The sequence below is a fragment of the Monodon monoceros genome, unplaced genomic scaffold (assembly GCF_005190385.1).
Source record: "Monodon monoceros isolate NGI ecotype Baffin Bay Population unplaced genomic scaffold, NGI_Narwhal_1 Super_Scaffold_21, whole genome shotgun sequence".
Lineage (NCBI taxonomy): Eukaryota > Metazoa > Chordata > Mammalia > Artiodactyla > Monodontidae > Monodon > Monodon monoceros.
The window spans coordinates 136,606,778-136,630,580 of NW_021703778.1; the positions used below are offsets into that span (position 1 = coordinate 136,606,778).

A 23,803-nucleotide genomic window follows, 5' to 3' on the forward strand; every position below is an offset into this window, starting at 1 on the left:
GCGATCCAGTGGTTAAGACACCACGCTTCCACTGCAGGGGGCACGGGTTCGATCCCTGGTCAGGGAACTAAGATCCTGCATGCCATGCAGCGCGGCCAAAAATAATAATAATAATAGAAAAGAAAAAAAAAAGAATGGCAGAATTCATTCTAAATTTCTTACACTGTGTTGACGAAAGAGCTGGTATTTTTCAGAGCTGGAAGGATGTGAGAGACCACCACCAACTCCCACCATTTACAAGCGGAGACTTGGGGCTTAGAAAGGAACCCAAGTCTCACCACTAGTTAAGTGGAAGATGAGAAATGAGGACAGTGGCTTCTACTTTCTCTATCTGGGGCTCTTTCCACTACCCCACACTACCCTTCTGCAGGTGAGTTAGGTGCTATATTGTTTTTTTTATTTTGTTTACACATAAAGAGTTATTTGTCTTTCTTAATTCTAAGAGTCTGTAGGTGGTGTCTAGACTTTATATAAATGCTAAAAATGGTTTCCACACTCATAGATTACTTTCATCTTCTACTCTTTTCTTACCCTAACAGGCATAGCAACTCTCAAAGTACAGTCCCATCAGGTTTTGGTAATAATACTGACATCAGAACATGCCATCTTAAGTCATCACTCATCCTGGTTTGTAAAACCTAGCTATCGTTTCATGGATATTTCATTAAAAGCACTACCATTTCCCTCACTAATCCTAGTGAAGCAGTTTCATTTTACAGTAATAAGAAAGAGGAATAGGTGGGAACAGTAACTATTCAACAGGCAGGATTGGAATTACAGAATTTGAGGACCACTGAGTCAATGGGATACAGCATATCGAGCTAACAGAGCATTTTAAGTCCACAAACAGGAACTCTGGGTTCCCCCAATGATTATAAAGTCAAGCATCTAATAATGAAATCACAAAATATAGTAACAGTATCATTGATTAAATGCTTGCCATGTGTTAGCGACTGTTCTAAGAGCTTTACATACATCATCAACAATCCTCACAAAATACCCAAAAGGTAGGTACGTTACAGATGAGGAAAGTGAGCAGTAATAGTGCCAGGATTTCTACACACAAGGGGCTCACACGTGGCAAAACAGAAGGGAGTAGAGGGCAAGTAGGGACTTGGTTCCAACCCTTCTTAAAGAGACATAAATCCCTGTTTACTAGGTTGTATGTGTGTCTGAGGTGGTGAGAACCTTGATGTACAAACAAAGCACGATTTTCCTCAGGTGGACTATTCATGGAGCAGGGCAGGAGGGGCTGTGGCTGCCCTTCCCCCAATGCCACACACCTCTTAGCACCTCACAAAAACTGAGGACTCCAAAGATGGAGGGCTCTGTCCGCAGTGATGAAGCAAGTAAGTGTGGCCGGAGTTGGCATTTGAACCCAGGTTTGTGTGGTTTCAAAGCCCTTTCTCTTTCTACACTGCCACGCTACTTCCTTCTCTATAAATGTCATTTTGTCTAGGAACCATGCAAAATTAGTAGGTAGCAATTTCACAAATCACAAAATATGAAAAATAAATCACACCTCTGAGAACCCTAAACTATCACCCAGAAAGTCAATTATCTAATGCCCTAGAATAGCATGCATGCTACAGATTCAATACTTCCTAAAGTAGGGCTTAAGTACATTTTAAAGTACACATTCCCAGACGAATGACAGGAGTCTTTTTTTTTTTTGCAGTACGCGGGCCTCTCACTGTTGTGGCCTCTCCCGTTGCGGAGCACAGGCTCCGGATGCGCAGGCTCAGCGGCCATGGCTCACGGGCCCAGCCGCTCCGCGGCATGTGGGATCTTCCCGGACCGGGGCACTAACCCGTGTCCCCTGCATCGGCAGGCAGACTCTCAACCACTGCACCACCAGGGAAGCCCAGGAGTCTTTTTTTTAAAGTTTTTTTGTTGGGGTAGAGGGGCATGGGAGGAGGTGGTAAGAAGAGAAAATGGTCTCCTCTGAGAGCCCCAAGCTGGTTTAGGACCAAGTTGGTTCACAGGAATGAATGGGTTTTTGGATTATGCCAGCTACTGGGTTTAAAGCTGAATATAATCCAATGACATCCAATATCTTCATCCTAATTTGAGAGCCTAAAATGCCCCTATTTTAAGAGGGAATTCATCTATTCATTCAACAATCTTCAGGTAGGCCTGGGCTAGGAGGTATTACAGAGGCCACAGAGATGTGCAGGACAACTCCGAACAGTTTCTGCTTAGGAGTACTTACAGCCTAATTAGAAAAATCAGATAAACGTGTGAAAGGATTAAATGGCAGCAAATGAACAAATTCTAAAAGGGTGAGTTGCCAAGAAGTGGTAGAAGTGAAGGAAGGAGAAAACTCTGGGCTTCTCAGGAACCAGCGGTAGCACTGTAAGCGAGATCTTGAAAGGAAGGGGGGTCAGAATTAAAGGCAGGAGGGCAGGGAATTCACAAAGGCCCAGGAACAGGGAAAAGGGCTGTTACAAAACAAATCCACAAATACCCAGCTGTTCTCGCAGAAGGGCAAACGGAGGTGCGTACAAGGACATTCATGGGGTCGTGGCTAAATAAATCATGGCACATCCACACAATGAAATGCAGCTATAAAAATGAATGAGGCAGCTTTATATGTACTGATGTACATTATATACTGCTAAGTAAAAAAAGCAAGGTACAGAGAGTGTGTATACTATGCTACCATTTGTGTGTTTACAAAAAACAATATTTATACATATATGCTTGTATATGCTTCAATATTCACGGACTATCCATGGAAAGATATAGAAGAAATTTATAAACGGTGAATACCTCTGTTAGCTGAGGACATGGGTAGGTTAAAACCAAGGGACTGTGCTCTGCAGAAGGCAGGTGGGCTAGAGAAGATCCTAAGTGTCAGGGTAAGAGGTTTAGAGAACATGCAAACTCTAGAGCATGGTTTCTCAGCAGTGGCATCATTGACATTTGGGGCCAGATAATTCTTTGTTGTAGAATTATCTACAATTCTTTGTTGTAGAACAATCTACAAAATTGTTGTGCAATGCTGTCCTGTGCATTGTAAGATGTGTAACAGCATTCCTGGCCTCTACCCACTAGATGCTGGTAGCACCCCACCTCCCACCCCTGGTTGTGACTCCCAAAAATGTCTCCAGACAATGCCAAGGTGCCCTGGCAGGGAAAATCACCCCTGGTTGAGAGCCACTGCTCAAGAACCACAATATAAACAGTTAACATACAAAACCCTGTTTTACATTCCTATAAATTAACAAATGCAATATACACTCCAATATGGATCTGAGGAATATATTGGACATTGTTTTGAAATGACCTTCATATATCTGTCATAGTTTCTCAAGTTGTGATAATTCAGGTCCCTTCCCAAATGTGAACTATTCATTTTTAACCATAACTACCCCATCACAGATGTCTCTTTTCTGCATTTGTTGAATACAAGTGATAATAGCGAAAAAGAAAGGCTAAGTACATTTTCAGCAGTACGCAGAGGGTGGGCGAGATTTCCCAGTGGGCTTCCCATGATGCAATGACCCCCTTGGATCTCTTCAGCATAACTTCTCGAGTTAGTAGACCAGCCCCACTTCCTCCAGATATCATGTGCTCTCTAGATCCAAGATCTTTTAGGATGCCAAGGAAGGCAACCCTCCCACAGAAATCTAACTGAAAACTATATTTTGGCTCAGCTTCTGAAAAACTAATATAATTATTGACACAATAAGAACATAATTACTCGTATTATGCTAATTTTCTTCTCATAACTCTTAACGACCACACAAATTACAAGACGCTGTTCAAAAATAATGAAAGACATCACTCCTGTTTCTAAGATTATAAAGAGAATGATTAACTTATAAAGCCAAGAGAGGCTTTACCTAGATTCTACATATCACGATTTCATTAAGCTTAAAGCTATTTCTAATATACCACAGTGAAAAGGGAGAAAAAAAAAAATCAAGACATCCAACAGGCTTGAATATTTTTCAAACACAGATCTAAAACTTTTGTTGATTCTCCTGTGTCTTTTCTTTTCCCAATGCCAGAAATCCAGTAACACCCTGGCAATCTTTGCTTCGTATTTTGAAGTCACTGATTCCTCCAATACTGTTGTAGGTGAAAAGTTCTGGATTTCATTCTCATGAAATCATGCTCTTCAAATTTTAGTATTGTGCCGACTACTTGTGCTTAGCTCTCAGAAGGTTGGCTCTCATTTGTGGAGATGACCTCCAGTGACCTGACCCTGCAGTAAATACACCTGTGAGTCCCTAAGGAAGGTGCTTAAATGTGTCCGCGGCGAAAAAAAGAAACTCACCATTCTAACTACTTCAGGGTAAGTCTGCTCTGTCAAACAGCCTCTGCTTATTGTAATGTAGTCCACCAGTTCATTAAGAGTGGAGCGCTTGTATTCTTTCATTTTAAGATCAGATAGCGTGTCCATGAAGTCAAAAATGACACAGCACTGCTGAAGTTTCTTTAGGAACAGTTCAGGCTGCTCTGAGGATGGAACGTCTAAGAAAAAAAAAGGAAATGGTGTAAGTCTGTCATCAATTTCTAGGTAACAGGAATTCTCTGTGAAAGTTAACTTCAAAAGCAAGCTCAAAAAAATAAGAATTCACATGACAACAGTGTTCTTTTAAACAGTTACACATGGGCAGGAGGGGATACCATATCCACTACTTCAGAGACCTTGTCTTTGGAAACTACATGGTACCAACACAATTGACAGCATTTGCTATTCAGCCACCAAAGATTGACCAAAATCCCAAGAGCTGTTAGAGAGTTGAAGCAAATTTTAACCAAAAACACCCCAATGTCAACACCCTTAAGCCAAAAACACTGAAAAAGGTCAAACTTTCCATTATAAGGTAGACACAGAAGTTTTCACTGTTGGTTTAAATTAATTTTACTAAAAAAATTTCAAAGCAGAAATGTCAGTTGATTCATTTTAATTTCATGCTGACATCCTTGGTATTTAAAGCTACTGTTGGGTGTGTGAGTTTATATTTCTTGTTTTGTTTTGGCTTGATATCTATGACGCTTCTTTGTCAAAGAAACTCGAAAAATCAACAAAATCAAGCAATACCAACTCTCTCAAAAAGGGCACATCAGTAATGGAACAATGCGAGCGAACTCTACTAAAATCTAGGCTCTCCCTTTTGACCCATCTTCTTCCTTTACGGTGGGAGAAAACCACTAACATTTTTATTAATATGTTCTCAGAATAAACATCTGTTCTTTTCCTACAGGCAGCAGGTCAGACATTTGGTTTGGTGTCGTTTCTAAAACATATGTAGAAATTTTACACTAAAATTCTCCAGCGAGAATGGAAACCTGACCTACAGTTAGACTTGAAAGACACCAACTAAGTTGTCGATAGCTCTTTCCACTCCTATCTTCTTTCCACTACTTTATTCCACCAAACTGGAGCTTCTCTGGAAAGGTGATGAAATTATAACAAGAGAACCTCTGCTGCCTTCATCCAAGGCGATTAACTCATTAATCCTCAGAACACTCTCTGAGGTAAGCAGGTGGCATCATTTTATTATTCTCTATTTTTCACAGAGAAAATTAGAGACAATCATGGAGGTCCCACAGTGAATGAGTTATGAAGCTGGGCTCAGCACCTGGGTCTCTAACCACACTCCCACATTCCTTCTGTACGACTCAAGAAGGACTTGAACAATGTTTGACCTGTCACTTGCTACCATCCTCAGTTGCCAGCCTCCCAGTAAATGCTTTACAGTGGCCTCACAGCGTGGGCCACCTGCTCCCTGGAGGTAAGTGCAACGGCTAACAGCACCCGTCTTACAGCCACCAGCAGCAGGGAGAGAGGGCTAGATTCCTAGTCACAGGATCCGCATGACTCCTCTCCACAACCCCCTTGCCTCCCCACAGCCCACAACCCAAGCGCCAGCCCATGTACCCAGGACCTCATGGATAATTCCCCCCAAACACCACCTACTGACATCAACTTTGGGGTAAGCCTAGATGAGGTGCAATGGGCATCTGAAAGTATAGCATTTCCCTACCAGATATATAAGGGAACAAGAAGTAGTCGATGTTTTTAAAGGTATATAGCACCACTGCTACTCTCAGCAAAAACAAGTTACATATTTAGAAATTATTCTCAACCAATGAGTTGCCGCTTCCATCACCACCCCATAAATCCCCAAAGGCCTAATGTATCTCATAGTCAAAGAATTGGGGATTTGAGTTCAGCCATGACATATGTCTTATTCTATGACCCTAGACTTCATCACTTCCGAAACATTTAAGCTTTATAAGAACTAAATTTAGACAAACCAAGCTTTCCCTTTAATTGCCATTTGCTTCAGGTATTTACATAAACAAACAAAAACTAAACAAGGCTGCTCATCAACATGACTGTATATCGTTAACCAATGGCTAATTATATGTACACGACCATCATGGTTAATTACTGAAGTCTTCTAAGTTCTAAATCAGATTCCATACCTCAAATCTGAAGGGGAGTTTTGACACTGCACAGGGAAGAAGAAAAGGCTTATTAATGTTACATTAAAGTCTTCAGGACAAATTTTAATTAATCCTATTTTTGATACAGTAACTTTAATAATGCTTAAAAAGTCAGACCATGTACATGGAGAACTCCTTAACTCAGCATATATAAAAGCATCTATAAATGATAGCTTTTCCTCCAAAAAGCAAACCATCATTTAAGCAGTGACAACAATGATTACTCTTTGTGGTCACTGCAATGATACTCAAGAGATTCACATTTTTCTACTTAAAAAAATTCAGGCAGTTAACATTTAGTTCCTTTTCTTAATGTTAGACAGTTGAAATTTATTCTTTCTTTATCCAAATTGATATAATGTCATAGACAAATGTGAGGCAGGCTATCTACCTAACCAATGGAATAATGATAATAGCTTACATTTATTGAGCACTGGGTACTATTCTAAGCACTTTACATATACTATATCTTATTTAGTCCCGAGAACAACCCTATGCAGTAGGTACTATTCAATTTAACAGATGAGAAAACCAAGACACAGAGAGAGTCAGTAACCAGCGCAGAGTCTTAGAACTAATAAGCAGTGGAGACAGGATTCCCACTCAGGCAAACTGGCTCCAGAGCCTGAACTCTTCACCACTGTGCAACAATCAAACTCAGTGAAACACAAGAGTAATACCATATTCCATAAAAGAGGGTATGTACAAAGAGAAAAGAGGAAGAACACAGAAAGAAATCAGCCAATTAATTTCCAACATGCCCTCATTATAAAGTATCATGCTGAACCCCTCTAGCCCATTCCCCAGAAATTAACACATACAGCAACAAGCTATGCTTTATCCTTTATCACAGATTAAATTCCTCTAAAATAACTTGCTTCACCTAAATTAAAGAATTTAAGTAATCAAGACTGACCAAAAGAAAAAAGGGGAATGGTGTCCTGAAAGAGCCAATTCCATTATAACAACTTCTTTAAATTGTGTTTTCATTCGTGCTGAAAGATGACCTAATTCACAACAGTCCAAGCATAGGGCTCTTCCTATAATGTTTGGCCCTCAGACTGCCCCACATAGCTGTGCTGCTCCCACCCTCCTTGCCCTCATTTCCCTAGACCCAGTGGGATATAAAAAAAGTAGAATGTGAAAAGGTAGGACCAGCCAGGATCAGAGAAGGAACACTCTGAGTAGTGCAGAAGGTTCCAGTGATACAAGTTTAATGTCTATGGAACCAGTCCCAGTAGCAATACAAATATTCTTTTTAAAGAAACATTTGTGTGTAGCTGATTCACTCTGTTATAAAGCAGAAACTAACACACCATTGTAAAGCAATCATACTCCAATAAAGATGTTAAAAAAAAAAAAAGAAACATTTGTAAAATGTATCAGGTACTAGGCCATAAAGAAAATCTCATAAATGACAAAAAGAAGAAATCAGACAAGCAGTACATTTTGACCACATGCAGTAACACTAGATTTTAACAACTCAAAGATACCCACCTCCCAAATCCAAGCCACCTGAAAATCTAAATGTTTAGTAACTTAGATGAAGGAAAAAAATATATAGACATTCAAAATAAATGTAAACTAGAAAAATTAAGGGTCATCGCAGAATCCCAAAGCAAACCAGGCAATGGATGCTTGTGTCATCTATCTTCCAATGGAAACCTCTGTCCTGCACAGGCTGTCCCTAACAGCAGGAGAGGGATCCCACAGAATCATAACCATAAATAATGAGGAATCAGTAAGTGGTTATATAATACCCTGCAGGTCATTAGCACAACAACCCACCCATCCAATGTTAGTATTCATTTAATGGGGAGAGTAACTGATCTAATGATCACAGCTTGATAAGATTCCATAAGGTCAGATTCCACTGCTCTGGAAAAACTCTTAGAATTAATTTAATTTCCAGAATATGTTTCTCACCCAAGGAAATAATGTACTGACCAGCTAAATGGTCGATGCTTTGGCAGTTGCATTTCTTACTGTATTGTCCTTCTCTTTCCTTTTCAGCATTAGTCATTTTCTCACACGTGCTTTTCTATCACCATCTCTCAACAGCCTCCTATCAATTTTCAGTAAGTTGGGGAAATGATTACTCTCACCTCCAAGGTGTTCATACCCAAATAATTTTAAAATTTACAAGTGCAAAAGGTAATGGAAAAATGGGCACAGAATTCAACAGTAAAGGGAGGATGCAAGTACAGATTAAGGGACAAAGATTCTCCTGTGTCTAAAGAACAGTCAACAGGTATTATACACATTTAGTTACACAAGCACACATGTGTGCACGCGTGCACATGCACACACGCACACACGCGCACACACACACACACACACACACACACACACCCGTCCCCTCACCCTCATTATGATTTTAAGGGCTGGTTGTTTATTGATTATTTATTTGTTTATAACTGGCAGAAGCTCCTTCCTGCCTAATCAAGAGCTTTCATTGTTCCATCCCATCTAAAGTTTGGGGCGTACAGTCATGGATCCAATATCAGCCCATCTTCCCTTGGGGCCTGACTCAGTCAAAACTTTGCAAAGCAGAAAGTAGCAAAGGTACAAGAAATAAAACATGAGCCCAATGTCCTTTGGGTTTGGTGCTCTGGGACTCCAATCAAATGAAATTGTTGAAAATCATTGCAACCTGCAAATGTGCCAACTGAGGAAATAAAGAAGGCCCACAACATTAAATTGATTAGACACAATATCACAGGAAGAAAGCAGATTGGTTTAAAAAAAAGAAAATGTGGGCTGATAAGTTATTTACACATAAGCTGTTTAAATGTATATAGATAAATTTTCCATAAAATGGTCATGTTTGCATTGGAAGCTAAGCAGTAACATTGTTTGAGCTCCTGATGAACAATATTTATAGCTGGTTATTCCCATTCAAAGGAAATGGAAAAAATATTCTTCTAAATTAACAATGCTTTTCACCTGAAAATGCCCTACAATATTACACACTTAGCCCTTCTACATCCATTTCCCCTATTCTCACAAAAAATAAAGGTACCTGCAGAGATTGAGCATGTAAATGTGGTCTTTGATCCCTTCCACCTCATCCTTTAGAACTTTCCTTAAGGTGAACACATCCCCATCCAAGTATGCGATCAGTCCCTCACAAACGACCCTCCAAAACTTCAACAAAGTCAATGAAAATTGTACCTGCATATGCATATGAGAATATATTTACAGAAAATTAGTCTCACAGCACTGAGAAGAGCTTAGCACTAAAATATTAAGTTGACTTAGCCTTGAAGGACTAAAGTGTGGTATGTTAGCACATGTGGTAAAATGCCTAATAGCCTGTCCATGTGGTCTGTCTAAACCCATGCCACCAACTTTACTTCTAAACATAGATACAACAGGTAGCATTCCCTTTTTGTCGTACGTATTTCAAAAATCCTAAAAAGAATCCTATTTTATTTGTGGAACTATGCTTCCGTTACGAATTGCTTTTGACACTTGAGAAAAAAAATCACGGACATAGCCAACAATATTTCATTAAAACAAGAAGACCACTATCAATCCTTACAATGAATCAGATAAGAAAATTAGGCTTCATGTACTATGAACTGAACCCAAGTATACCATGTTGGTTACACAACATAGTTCCATGTTAATAAGCAAATAAGAAACTGACATGTGAGCTAAAATAAGTATTAAATACCTGACCATTCCAATTACTTTATTACTGTGTTCAAAATAGGGGTTCCAAAAAAGTTTGTTGTTGATGATAGTGGTGGTAGTGGTGGTGTGTTTCCACTACAAGGTATTTGTATTTTATAGAAGCAGCTCATGTGATTTCAATGTGTGACCACAGCTGAAAACCACTGTTTTTAAAGTAATAACTTTTCAAATCCTTCTTTCATCTCCTTCACCTCTGAAATTCTCTTTCTCAGTTTATTTAAAGCTAACAGTGAAAATTTCTGGTTTTCAAGCAAAGGCAGGTCCCTGGCAACACCTACAACAGTGAAAGCATTCCTTCTTTGCCTTGGCTATAAATATGTGAATGTAGAATTGGCTGCTTTTAGAACTCTTCGCAGTCTATTAGGAAGATCGGAAAACACTTTGCTGATTATTAGCATACACCTTTTTTTTTTTTAGGGTCAAAACATGTCTCATAGAACTACTACACCAATAAAAAAAAGTATCAAAAGAAGGAAACCAAGGTGTATTAATTAAACAACAAACCGTAAAGCAGATAAGGCCAGTACTGATATTTCAAGGTAAAAAAGAATGATGACAATGTTAACGAACATTTACTATTGCAAAGCATTGTGCTAAGCTCCTGACACACATTATCCCTTTTAATCCTCAGAAGACCTTATGAGTGGCCACTATGAATATCCCAGTTTTTCAGATGAAAAAAAAAGAGGCCCAGACGGCTAAGTCACTTACCCAACATCACCCACTACTAAGGACCGCAGCTAGAATCTGAACCCAGGTAGTCTCACTCCAGTGCCCTCACCAGTAACAATGATGATGATGACTGTGATAAATAGCAGCAGCTAACAACCACCACCACCACTGGGGCAATGGGTAAATTGTCATGGCTGGTTATTCGTTTAAGAAAAGATGTAATCTGAAACTAAAGGAAAATTTGGTTGACTTTTCTGCCAAGTATTTACACGTTTTAAAACTTAAACAGCACAAAATTAGCCTTAAATGAGTGAACAACGGTAGGTGGGTAAATTAAAGTTTTAAATAATAATCATACATTAATGATTCCTCCCAGCTTGGACAATCAACATGTATTATTATTCTTTCATGGATCTCTCCAGTTATCCTTTCCCAAAAGCTGACAAACATACACACTCCAGTTTATAAGCAAAACCCAAAGGTGACCACTAACGCAGAACAGTGGCCTTAGCGTCAAAATCACAGGATTCAGAGCTTTCACATTGTTTTGACACTATGTTCTAATCAGAATAAATAGGAAACACACACATGCACACACACATACCCATTTCTAATAAATATTTCTGTTTCTTACCTTTCATAATTCTCCCTCATGCTTTACCTTCTAATGCCAAGGTGGTCATTGAAACTTGTCAGGACAAGAAAAATAAAACATTTAAAAATTGATCAATGCCTAGGGGCTTCCCTGGCGGCGCAGTGATTAAGAATCTGCCTGCCAATGCAGTGGACACGGGTTCGAGCCCTGGCCCGGGAAGATCCCACATGCCGCGGAGCAACTAAGCCTGTGCGCCACAACTACTGAGTCTGAGCTCTAGAGCCCACGAGCAACAACTACTGAGCCCACATGCCACAACTACTGAAGACTGCGCACCTAGAGCCCATGCTCCGCAACAAGAGAAGCCACGGCAATGAGAAGCCCGTGCACCGCAACGAAGAGTAGCTCCCGCTCACCGCGACTAGAGAAAGCCCACGCACAGCAACAAAGACCCAACACAGCCAAAAATTCTTTATAAAATAAATAAATTTATTTTTAAAAATTGATCAATTCCTAATTATAGGTATGGATTACTTTCCTGCCACCAAACTTATCAACAGGATAGAAGCCACCACAGCTTCTGACTAACACAGTCAATCTCTCTACTATCAATTCATTACCTACGGGCTTCTTTGCAGAGATGAGACACCAGGAGGATAGGGACCAGGGCCTTTTGAATATAAGGAATTCCTGAAGCATGCCGGGCTATACCAAAAATAAATAAATAAATAAGTGCTGCAAGAATTAATTATACAGTGTTCTAAAGTATCCCTGACAGTGGCTCCCTCTGAGGATTTTACCAGTAAAATTATTAAAAAGAGCAGGTTGACTTTTTGTTTCAGGAAAAGGAATTAAAATAATAACTAGCCACCACCTATTTCCACTATAATTTCATAAAACAAAAGGACCTTTAGGATAGTAAAAGAAGGGAAAGGACAAACCTAGAAATCCTTACTTAAAAAGGAGGGTGGCAATCCTCCACACATAGGTACACACGCGTGTGCACCAGCACACACGCGAGCACATACACACACAGAGATGTGTCTTCTCTCGATCTTGCTTCCCTTCTACTTCTTTTTCACTTTGCCCAGTACCAGTAACAACTTTTCCACTAGTCTGTATTTGGGAATCTCTGAGCCACATCACTCCTTTGTTCCAACATTTCTAGCATGTATAACAGACGTCCAGCTGTAATGACAGTACTAATTTCCATTGTATTTAGACGACTGTAAAAGCTGAGAAGATAATCATATACCCTGCATTAGTATAGAAGTACCTCACTCTATGGCAGCCACGGAGCCCTTAGAAATCCTGTAACATAAAAATCCTCATAAAACTTTATACATAACTCCATTCAAGGATTTGCCACATTACATTGGGACCTTTTTTTTTTAACTGATGAATCACGTGTCTTGTTCTTCTTTTAATACCCAGCCCCTAAAAGAAGTTTCTAGAATATGGTAGGCACATAATAAATGCAGGTTGAGTCAATAAATTCTACATATTGAATCTTATTTCCCCATATTTTTAACTGTAAATTAGAACTTTATTCCTCTAGAAATAAAATTATACTGAAGAATAGAGGAAAAGGTTTAATATAACATATTTAATAGAATGAATTATTTCCTAATATTTTAATAATACCAAGTCATGAAATGCAAATTTTAAAACTAAGATGGACTAAGTATAAGTCAGACAGAGAAAGATAGATATTGTAGGATACCGCTTAAATGTGAAATCTAAAAAAGTCAAACTCTTAGAAACAGAGACTAGAATGGTGGTTACCAGGGGTGGAAGGGTAGAGGGAATGGAGAGATGTTGGTCAAAGAGTATTAACTTCTAGTTATAAGATGAATAGGTTTGGGAGATCTGATGAAAGCATGGTGATTATAGTTAATAGGGCTATATTATATACTTGAAAGTTGCTAAAAGAGTAGATCTCAGATGTTCTCACCACAAAAAAGAAATCATAATTATGTGACTAGATGGAGGTGTTACCTAACACCATGGTGGTAATCATTTGGCAATATATGAGTGTATCAAATCAACATACTGTACACCTTAAACTTACACAATGTTATATGCCAATTATATCTCAAAAAAAACTAGAAATAAATAAATAAAATTTTAAAATAGGATGGTTTTTAATGATACATTTATGAAAGAAAAAAAAAAGTCCAGCTGACTTGACAAAAACCTAACTAAAAAATGCATGATTCCTTAGTTTTTTGAACTATCTACCCCTATTAATATCCAAAAAGATAATGTCTTACTTTCTAACACTTTCTAAAAAAAAAAATCTGGCTGACTTTTAAAAACAAACAGAGTGGTTTATATTCACGGATGAGAGAAAAATGCAACAGAAAAAAATATTCAAAATGAAGGTGAATGCACAAAACTAATGAAGTAGTATTACTTGGAATACCCTTCATAGCAAAAATATACTAATAATTTTGTCAAGTGTATCATTAATAAATGAAAAGTGGGAGATCTGGTGCAGAGCATAGGCTTTGCATTCATTCACCAAATATTCACTGAACACTCACTGAGGTCTAAGCACTGCAGGGATATCACAACGAAGAAAAGAGACAAAAACCCCTTCTCCCACAGAGCTTTACACTCCAGCAGCAATAAATAACTGCAACTAAAAATAATAAATACATTGTATGGTATATGCTCTGGGGGAAAACATACAGGGCAAGGGGGATGAGGCATGTTGGGTTGGAGGGTATGATTTTAAGTGGAATATTAACCTGAAAGATGGCATTTGAGCAAATACTTGAAGGAGGTGAGGTAGTCAGCCAAGAGCGTATCTGGGGGGAGAGTGCCTGAGCAGAGGGATAGTAAACACAAAGGTACCCTGGCAGCAGGGAGTGTGCAGGTCAATCTGAGGATCAGCAAAGAAGCGAACATGGCTGGAGCCTCAGTGGAAAGTAGGGAGATGGGTCAGAAGAGTAAGGGACGAGGAGTGTAGGAGATCATGTTGGGCCTTGGGAAACACTGTAAGGACTTTGTCCTTGACTCCAGTTCTGAAATGGAATCACACCTTTATGGTTTACTAGGAGATACTGGACAAACCACTTACTTCTCTGAGCATTAGTTTCCTTATCTGTAAAACTGAGAAAATGTACTGCACAGGGTTGAGTGAGAAGTAAATGAATAAGTGTTTTGTAGGCTGTAGAGTGCTTTCCAAAAGTACTTTCAAAAAGTTATCCTTTATTTGACAAACATCTATCAAATATCTACAACATACAGTATGGAATCAATTCCCTACTTTACAACTCCTATTAAAACTATTTTCTGTTATAGAAAGACTTACATTTACTTTTTTGGCACATCTTCAAAATTACTTTAAAAGCATTTACAAAATAAATTCTAAAATAAAGTTTTTGAAATATTAATTTTTGAAATTTTATCGAATAATACCAAAGTTCAATTAAACAAAGGCCATCTATTTAAAACCCTCAGATAGGGACTTCCCTGGTGGCGCAGTGGTTAAGAATCCGCCTGCCAATGCAGTGGACACGGGTTCAATCCCTGATCCGGGAAGATCCCACACGCCGAGGAGCAACTAAGCCCATGTGCCACGACTACTGAGCCTGCGCTCTAGAGCCCGCGAGCCACAACTACTGAGCCCACGCACCACAACTACTGAAGCCCGCGTGCCTAGAGCCCGTGCTCCGCAACAAGAGAAGCCACCGCAATGAGAAGGCTGCACACTGCAACAAAGAGCAGCCCCCGCTCACCGCAACTAGAGAAAGCCCGCACAGAGCAACAAAGACACGACGCAGCCAAAAATAAATAAAATAAAAAATAAAGTTCTTTAAAATGCTGTGAATTCAGAACACAATGATAAAAAAAATTTATTAAAACAAAAACCCTCAGATAACCACAATTTGTCTTCTCTCCCACATCTGGCTTTTAAGATAAGGAGTAAATCATAAAATCATAATCTGATTAAAAAGTAATTAATAGAAAAAACTTCTGGGATGTGCCCAAGAGTCAGCACTGTTAAAGCCCAATTTTCAGCCAGGTTCAAAAGTATGAGCAACAAAAATCTTCAAAAAGACTACCTTCACTTGTGCCATGATTACAAGGTAAGAAATAAATTAATGGGGTTATAGAATTTTCAGCAAGCACTTAACCTTCAGTTGACCCTCCCCCACCAAAAAAAAAGAAAAAACTGCAATAAAAGAACACATTATTTTCAAGTATTCAGCTAATTGACTCGCCCCCACCCAAACCCCTTCCCAAGGGATTACTTCTGCAAGGGATAAAAATGGCCTATCTACTTTCCATTTGTTTTGAGGATTAACATCAGGGGGAATCAGTTCAAAATGAGATGAACCTCAGCTATTTTAACAGTATGATATGAGGTTTAAAAACAAGCCCATGTCTGGTATTTCACAACTTATAGCTGACACCAAAGATATCACTAAACTTTTTTTTTAAAAAGATTTAAAGTACAGAAAAGAGTCAATGCAATGTTGCAATGCCAGCTTAGAGATGCTATTTCTGAACCTCAGCTGCGAGTTTTAAACATGAGACCTTAAGCTCCCGAGAGTGACAGAGGACTGCGTGAGTACAGTGGAATGGCCTCTAATCCCAAGAGTAATAAAGAGTGTATATGTACAATTAAAGTCATAATCTGGGCAATAAAATCCAGTGATGGCATGTAGTATACCGCACTAATTATGGAATGTGCCTATGATTCATACAAACTAACAGAAATTAAATATAAATGTAAAGCCCATATATAAGGTTTGAGGAAATCCAAAATTCAGATTTGAAATACCATACTAAGAAAAATGAAATCCATTTTGAAACCTTATTTCTTATCATGCATAAAAACAGTACTGTCAAGTATAAAACAACAGAGAGACAGGAACTTACATGTACGTACTCATGTATTATGTACATATGTATGCATAATAGTGAGTGCATGACTCCAAAATGGAAACTTAGAGAAAAGTAGTACAGAACTTTTGTAAAAGACAAAGAATGTATCTGGAAAGCTTAACACCTCCAGAGCAGAGAAGCATTTTAAAACACTAAATAGTAAGATGTGATAGGAGTTAGAACCAGAATATTTATGACATAAGTCCCTTCTTTGCTACTGACTTCCTGGCCACAAATATCTGTCACCAAAGGTAGGAAGAGTCATTGAAACCTGAAGATAAGCATGCTAATGAGGCAATTCTAAGCACAAGCCTCTTTACTGAATCTAGATATAATTCAGCAGTCTATACCCAATGTGGTACCCCAGGGCTTAGCTAAACATGCCACTGGGTAGTACAAACATTTTCTCTTCAGTTATGCTAAAAATGACTTTTAGGAAACATATTCTACAACTGTATCTTCCACTTAAGGAGCCAGACCAAATATGAAAAATAAGATCTGGCGTTAATAAGAGTAATAAAATTAACACTAAGCAGGGCACCTAAGTGTACTATCTCAAAAGTCTGTCAGTTGTAATTCTGGAGGAACATCACAGAAATGTTTACAATGCCAAATTAAGTTGATTTCTTTCAGCACAATTTCTTTCACAATTAAAAATTGGAAACTTGAAAAAAATATAAACTCATTCTCCATTCTTCCAAATGGCTGAGATTATTCTTCAGGTCCCACACTTTGAAGTCAGGGGCCTGGGTTCTAACCAGGCTCCACGGTGTACCAGCTTGGCAATTTGGGGAGTAGGATGGCAGTTAAGACAATGGGCTACAAAAATCAGACTGCCAGAATGCTGGATTCCAAGCCTGGCTTTGCCACTTCCTAGGTGGAAAACCAGAGGTGAGACTGAGTGCATTCGTTTCCTCAGGTAAATGAGGGCATAAGAGTAGTACCTACCTCATATGATTGACTTAAGGATTAAGTGATTGAATAAAAATAAAAACACATAGAACAATGTCTGGAACACTTTAGGTGCTTAATAAACTTTAGCTGCTACATTGTTGTTGTTAAAAAGCACTGCTGGGCTTCCCTGGTGGCGCAGTGGTTGAGAGTCCGCCTGCCGATGCAGGGGACACGGGTTCGTGCCCCGGTCCGGGAAGATCCCACATGCCGCGGAGCGGCTGGGCCCGTGAGCCACGGCCGCTGGGCCTGCACGTCCGGAGCCTGTGCTCCGCAACGGGAGAGGCCACAACAGTGAGAGGCCCGCGTACCACAAAAAAAAGAAAAGAAAAAAGAGAGAAAAAGCACTGCTGAGACTATCCTTTGCAAAATCAATCTAAGAAGAGTAGCTCTGTCACAGTGACAGCTCAAACATTTCATAATACATAAAGTGTTTCACACAATGCCTGGCACATGGAAAATGTTCCATATATGTCAGCTTTCTAAAAAATACCTAACAAATGAACAACATAAATTGATGACACACGTAGGGTTTCTTTCCTCCCCTTTTGTGTGTGTGTCCAATTGTGTAAGCCATATTTGAAGAAAATAAATATTGAGCTTTTGACCTACTAATATCCAGTGAGATTACTTCGAAATAAAATTGTAATTTGATTAGAGGAAAGGTGAAGATGCTGACTCAATTCAATACATGAAATGATTCCGCCGTCAGGACATGCATCAGCAATGTGTCAAAATCCTGAAGGGTGAAGAGAGTCAGCATTTGGATGAATGAATGATGGCCTAACAGAGCACTGGGAACTGAAAAGCAAGAATTTATGAGAAGTACAACAAACTGGAGGAGCACTGCCAAGACCAGGACACACCAGGTTCTCACACATTCTCAAAGATCCCTTCAGATACAATCAGGTTTATGCAAAGTTCGCAAAGGAAAGAAAAATAAACAGTGTTTCACAGCTTTGTCCTTCAAGCCTAAATTTTAAAATAATATTAGTATTCACAGATGTTAATACTTATAAATTTTAGCTAAAAGTAACAACAGTAATTTACACTTAAAGCGTTCTTTACAATAACATATTTATAACAAACATTACTGACCTCCCACTAAAATAACATCAAGTACTGAACCACTTCAAAGTATTTTGTAAACCTTTTTTCTTTTCCACACACTCTGTTATTTAAAGATCTAAGGTGTTAGTTAAAATTCTGCAAACTTTTCATAGCCTCCTACAAGGCTTCAGGCTAAGTCTGGAAGGAATATGATAGGTAGTTTCAGCCTTCCCAGAACAAGTATTCACTTAGAATCTACTATGTTTAACTTAATAATCAATCATTCATTCATTCATTCCACAAATATTTACAGAACACTTTTTACATGCCAGGCACTAGTTTAGGCCTTAAGTACACATTTCTGAGCAAGATCAAACAAGATTCTAGCCTTCACGAAGCTTACAGACTGAAAAGGAAGAAAACCTAATTAAATGGTCATATACATAAATATAAAACAGGCTGCACTATGAAGAAAAGGTACAAGGTACTATAAGAGCATATACTGCAGAGAATAAAAAAAGAAGTGGTGCTTATCCTCAAAAAAATTCAGTCTGGTGGGAAGCAAGATTAACATATATAAATAACAGCAAAAAATATACGAAAAATGCAATGAAGTACCTAAATTTCATGGACTAAAAGACAGGAAAGTAAAAGCATTTAGCGAGGACCTAAAATATTCCAGCCAGGGTCCTTCCACATATTCTCTCATTGAGGCCTTGCAAAAATCCTGAAAGGTAGGCATTAATATTCCAATTTTACAGGTAAGAAAACTGAGGCTGCAAGATATTCAGTTTTATTAGTATGGGCCAATAACCGTGGTGTAGAAGCAGTTTCATTATACAGAACCGGAAGGCATGATAACTTTACATCAAAATGGAATCCTTCTTTGACATTAATTTGGACAGATAAATGTGGCAACAGGAATGTGAAGACCAGAGCAATGAATCTGTCCTCCTCATCCTCTACTTCCTTTTTTACAGCCCACCTCCAACCCTCCAAGGCACACGGTATTTTCACCATCACACCCTGCGCTCATGACCTTTCCACACTTACAAATATCTGCCTTGCCCTCTGAAAATATGGTTGATTACCCTGAATGCTAAAGGGCTAATGGGTTTACCCCCACAAAGAAACGTATTTATACTATTGCAAAGACTTCATAAACAATAACAAAATGGCTTCATCCAATGGTCTAATTTGAATAACGGAAATTTCAAACAAATTACTTGGAGCAAGTTACTTGGAGCCCCTCCAGCGACATCTGTATTACTTTCACGTCATCATAAGGCAAGCCTTATCAACAGATCAACAGATCTTGGGCAGGAACAAAAGAACACATCTTGATAAAAAGAGAAAATATCTTTCTTTTCTTCCAGTTTTATTGAGATATAATTGACATATAGCACTGTACATGTCTAAGGTGTGCAGCATAATGATTTGATTTACACACATCATGAAGTGATCATCATAATAAGTTTAGTGAACATCCATCATCTAATATAGATACAAAGTTAAAGAAATAGAAAAAAAATTTATTTGCTTGTGATGAGAACTCTTAGGATTTACTATCTTAACAACTTTCACATATAACACACAGCGGGGCTAATTATATTTATCATGTCGTACATGACATCCCTAGTACTTATTTATCTTATAACTGGAAGTTTGTAACTTTCGGCTGCCTTCACCCAATTCCCCCTTCCCTCACCCTCACTCACCTCAGCCTTAAAAAGATGAAATATCTATTCTGAAGTTTAAAAAATTTACATTGGGGCTTCCCTGGTGGCGCAGTGGTTGAGAGTCCACCTGCCGATGCAGGGGACACGGGTTCCTGCCCCAGTCCGGGAAGATCCCACATGCCACGGAGCGGCTGGGCCCGTGAGCCATGGCCGCTAAGCCTGCACGTCCGGAGCCTATGCTCCGCAACAGAGAGGCTGCAACGGTGAGAGACCCGCGTACCGCAAAAAAAAAAAAAAAAATTTTACATTGTTCGTTCATACCATTAGTGCACACTGAGTTCACAAAGTTAACCAAGCAATAGCTTCTGAGCCATTGCCCTTCCCTGAAGTCCAAAGTCTTGAGAGTTACCAAGCACTGCATGCAAACGACAATGCCTCTTTGAAAGGGTAAAGTGCAGCAAGCTCAGCAGAGCTTGAATGACATTGAATGACATTCACCCAGAGCTCGGAAATTCTCATACTACCTAAATTGGAAAAAAAAAAATTTTTGCACCAGATTCTCTGTGGGAATAGAAAGCACATGCTAAAATGTGTATGTTTCCAACTTCCAATAAAACCAGATGCTTTATCTATATAGATTGTTCATGGATCCAGATGGGCCAGGAGAACCTCATTCACACAACTCTCATTAGAGTATTTTTCAAAATCCATCCTCTGTTGAAAATACCATGATCTCCTACAGACAATCTCCCCTTTTAGGATCTGCAACACTATAAACAATGTCAAAATATATTAGTTCATGAATGAATAAATCAAAATAAACAAGAGCCACCAAGGACAGATCCGGTATGAAAAAAAAGAAACACATTTTCAAGAGCCATTTCCTATTTCACAATAAATAGCTCTTTCTGAAAATCTTGAATGAGTCACCCTTTCCCAGCCATATCATGTATACATAATAATAGTAAGAACTTAGTAAGCACTTACTCTGAGACAGTCACTATTTAAGCAGTTTACATGTATTAACTCATGTAATCCTTTCTACAATATTGTGCAGGAGGCATTATTATCCTTATTTTACATACAGGAAATGTGAGTCCCAGAGAGATTTAGTAACTTGCTCTTGGTCACACAGCTGGAAAGGAGCCCTGCTGAGCCTCAGACTCAGGCAATCTGGCACCTGTACACTGTATCACCTCTGCTAGAGAGTAACATGAGTTGGCTTATCAATAATCACTTTTGTTTTTTCATCTCATACCTACAACATACACTAGAGGGACTATCTGAAAAGGTAAATCCTCTTAATAGATTCTTTAATATAGACTGAGGCAGGCATGAGCTCAGTGATCTATCTCCACTTTGACCAAACAAAATGCAAGTACCAGGGGTTATACAGATTCTCTAGCTGGCTTGTTATTTCTGTTAATATTTAAAGGACCTCTTTATGTTGGTGTTAAGTCTCTCAAATGATGATTACAAGTCTTCTCTGGCCTTCCAACATTCTCCTTTGCACCTAAGCTGCCTCACCTTAAAGAGTTCAACATTCTTTCTGTTTGGCTTTAATTTACTTTTCAGGGAAATGTAATGACACAGAGGTTTAGCTGTGGCATTTTGTTCTGGAACACTTGACATTTGTTGATCCTTCATATGTTTTGATAACATGAGTCAAACTGAGTGTTCAACCCTTTGTTATCACTGGCAGGGCCTAAGGTCAAGAAGACATCCAGCAGGTAGATGGCAATGCGACTTAGGGGAAGCACGAATAGGACAAGGAATAAACAAAGGAAAGGTAAGAAGGCATTTTAGGCAAGAAGAACATGGAGGTTAAGAGTGAGCACACTGGGGCTTCCCTGGTGGCACAGTGGTTAAGAATCTGCCTGCCAATGCAGGGGACACGGGTTCGAGCCCTGGTCCAGGAAGATCCCACATGCCTCAGAGCAACTAAGCCCGTGCACCACAACTACTGAGCCTGCGCTCTAGAGCCCATGAGCCAGAGCTACTGAGCCCACATCCCACAACTTCTGAAGCCCGCGTGCCTAGAGCCCGTGCTCTGCAACAAGAGAAGCCACTGCAATGAATAGCCCGCGCACCGCAAGGAAGAGTAGCCCCCACTCGCTGCAACTAGAGAAAGCCAGCGTGCAGCAGCAAACACCCAACACAGCCAAAATAAATAAATAAATAAAATTTTTTTTTTTAAGAGAAGAGTGAGCACATTATATGGGAAATATGAGAAGATATGCAAGACTGACTGGATAGAGAGGATAGTTGATTGGGAAGAGTAGGAAACCAGAGTGAAGAATTAGAACAGACCTGGCCTCAAAGGATAATAATCTACATGATAATCTGGGTTTCATGCAGCTGACAACAGAGATCTGTTGGGCAGGAGCAAACACAATAAGTGTTTTAGAGAGGTTTGGACAGAGGCAATTAAATTAGCTAAAACTCTGTCACCAAAACCAAGCACGAAGAGTTATGACAGCCTACACTACACTGATGGCAATGGAGGAACGGAAGAAAAGGAAGTCTGAGATACGTTTAAAAGACAGGAACAAAGGGATTTTTTTTTTTTTTTGGTCATACTAGATATAATGAAAAGGAAAGACAGTCAAAGATTACTAATGTTTCCAGGTTGAGAGAATGATGATATGCTGATAAAAATGGAATCATCAGAGAGGGTTTATAAAGGAAGCTCATGTATTTCAGTGTTGGGGAAAATGGAGTGTGAGGTTAACTCCAGGGCATGCAAGGGACGAGAAATTCATGACAGCATTGGAAACATGGGGCTAAACTAGAGAATAGAGATTCCAGAATTTTCCCATAAAGGTGAAAGTTAGAGAAACAGATAAGCTCAATGACAAAGCAAATGGAGAACTAAGAACAGAAGGTTAAAAACAGAAACATAAAGTGGCTAGAAACAAGATAAAGAAAACTCAACAACGAGGCAGAAGGCTCAGTGTGGCATGGGACAGAGAACCAAGAAGATGAAGTGTCAACCAAAAACAGTAAGTAGAGCTTCTAATCCACATCCAATGCTAACAGTGTATGACAGACATACAAGTGGAAAAAACTTCCTCTGTAGTCTTAAAGAAATTCTCCTGATGCTAATGAAACAAACAAAACAAGTTCCCAAAGAGGTCTGAGAGATACCCAATGAAATCAAAGACTTGGGAGACTGGGACAGGGCTAGCTGTTTGGCTTTGGCTTTGATGTGGTTTTTATCAAATTAAGAGAAGAAACAAGAGGGAAACGAGACAAGATGAAAGAGGAAAAAAATCAAGTCCATTCAAGCTCTTAGACACTCAGGAGTTTTAACCTACATGCTTTTGATTTCAATATTAAATTTTAATTAGTAATGTCAAAAAAAATTGCATGAAAAAAGCCAAGGTGAAGAGAGAAGAGCAAAAGGTAAAGGTAAGGACCTTGGATTTAATTCCAGATGCAGTGAAAACCCATGGCAATGTTAAAGCCTGAGGGAGAGACATAGCATACGATTTCTACTTTTAAAAAGATTACTCTGGTCACTATGAGTTGAATGAATGGAAAAGGGGCAAGAGAAGAAGTAGGAAAACCAATTAGACCACTGGTATATAAAAGGCTACCACTATGAGTCGCTATAATGGCTGGAGACAAAGTGGACAAATTAGAGATATATATTGGACATGGCATCAAAAGTACTTGCTGATAGTAACGGTTCTGGGGGGAGGGTATGAAGGTGACTTGAAAGTGAGAAACAGAGGAATCAAAGATGACTATTGGTTGTCTGCTTGGAATAGCTGGGTGAACAGAGGAG

The 23,803-nt window shown here is 39.1% G+C and overlaps 1 protein-coding gene across 4 annotated transcripts in view; it reads right to left on the reverse strand.

Annotated features, from left to right (window-relative positions):
• PPP2R5E (protein phosphatase 2 regulatory subunit B'epsilon) overlaps positions 1-23,803 on the reverse strand; it is a 152,600-nt gene that overhangs the window by 71,220 nt on the left and 57,577 nt on the right. For all 4 annotated transcript variants that reach the window (XM_029237008.1, XM_029237010.1, XM_029237009.1 and 1 more), the window contains exon 3: positions 4,286-4,482. In XM_029237008.1, coding sequence (XP_029092841.1) covers positions 4,286-4,482 — 197 coding nt within the window. The remainder of the gene's footprint in view (positions 1-4,285; positions 4,483-23,803) is intronic.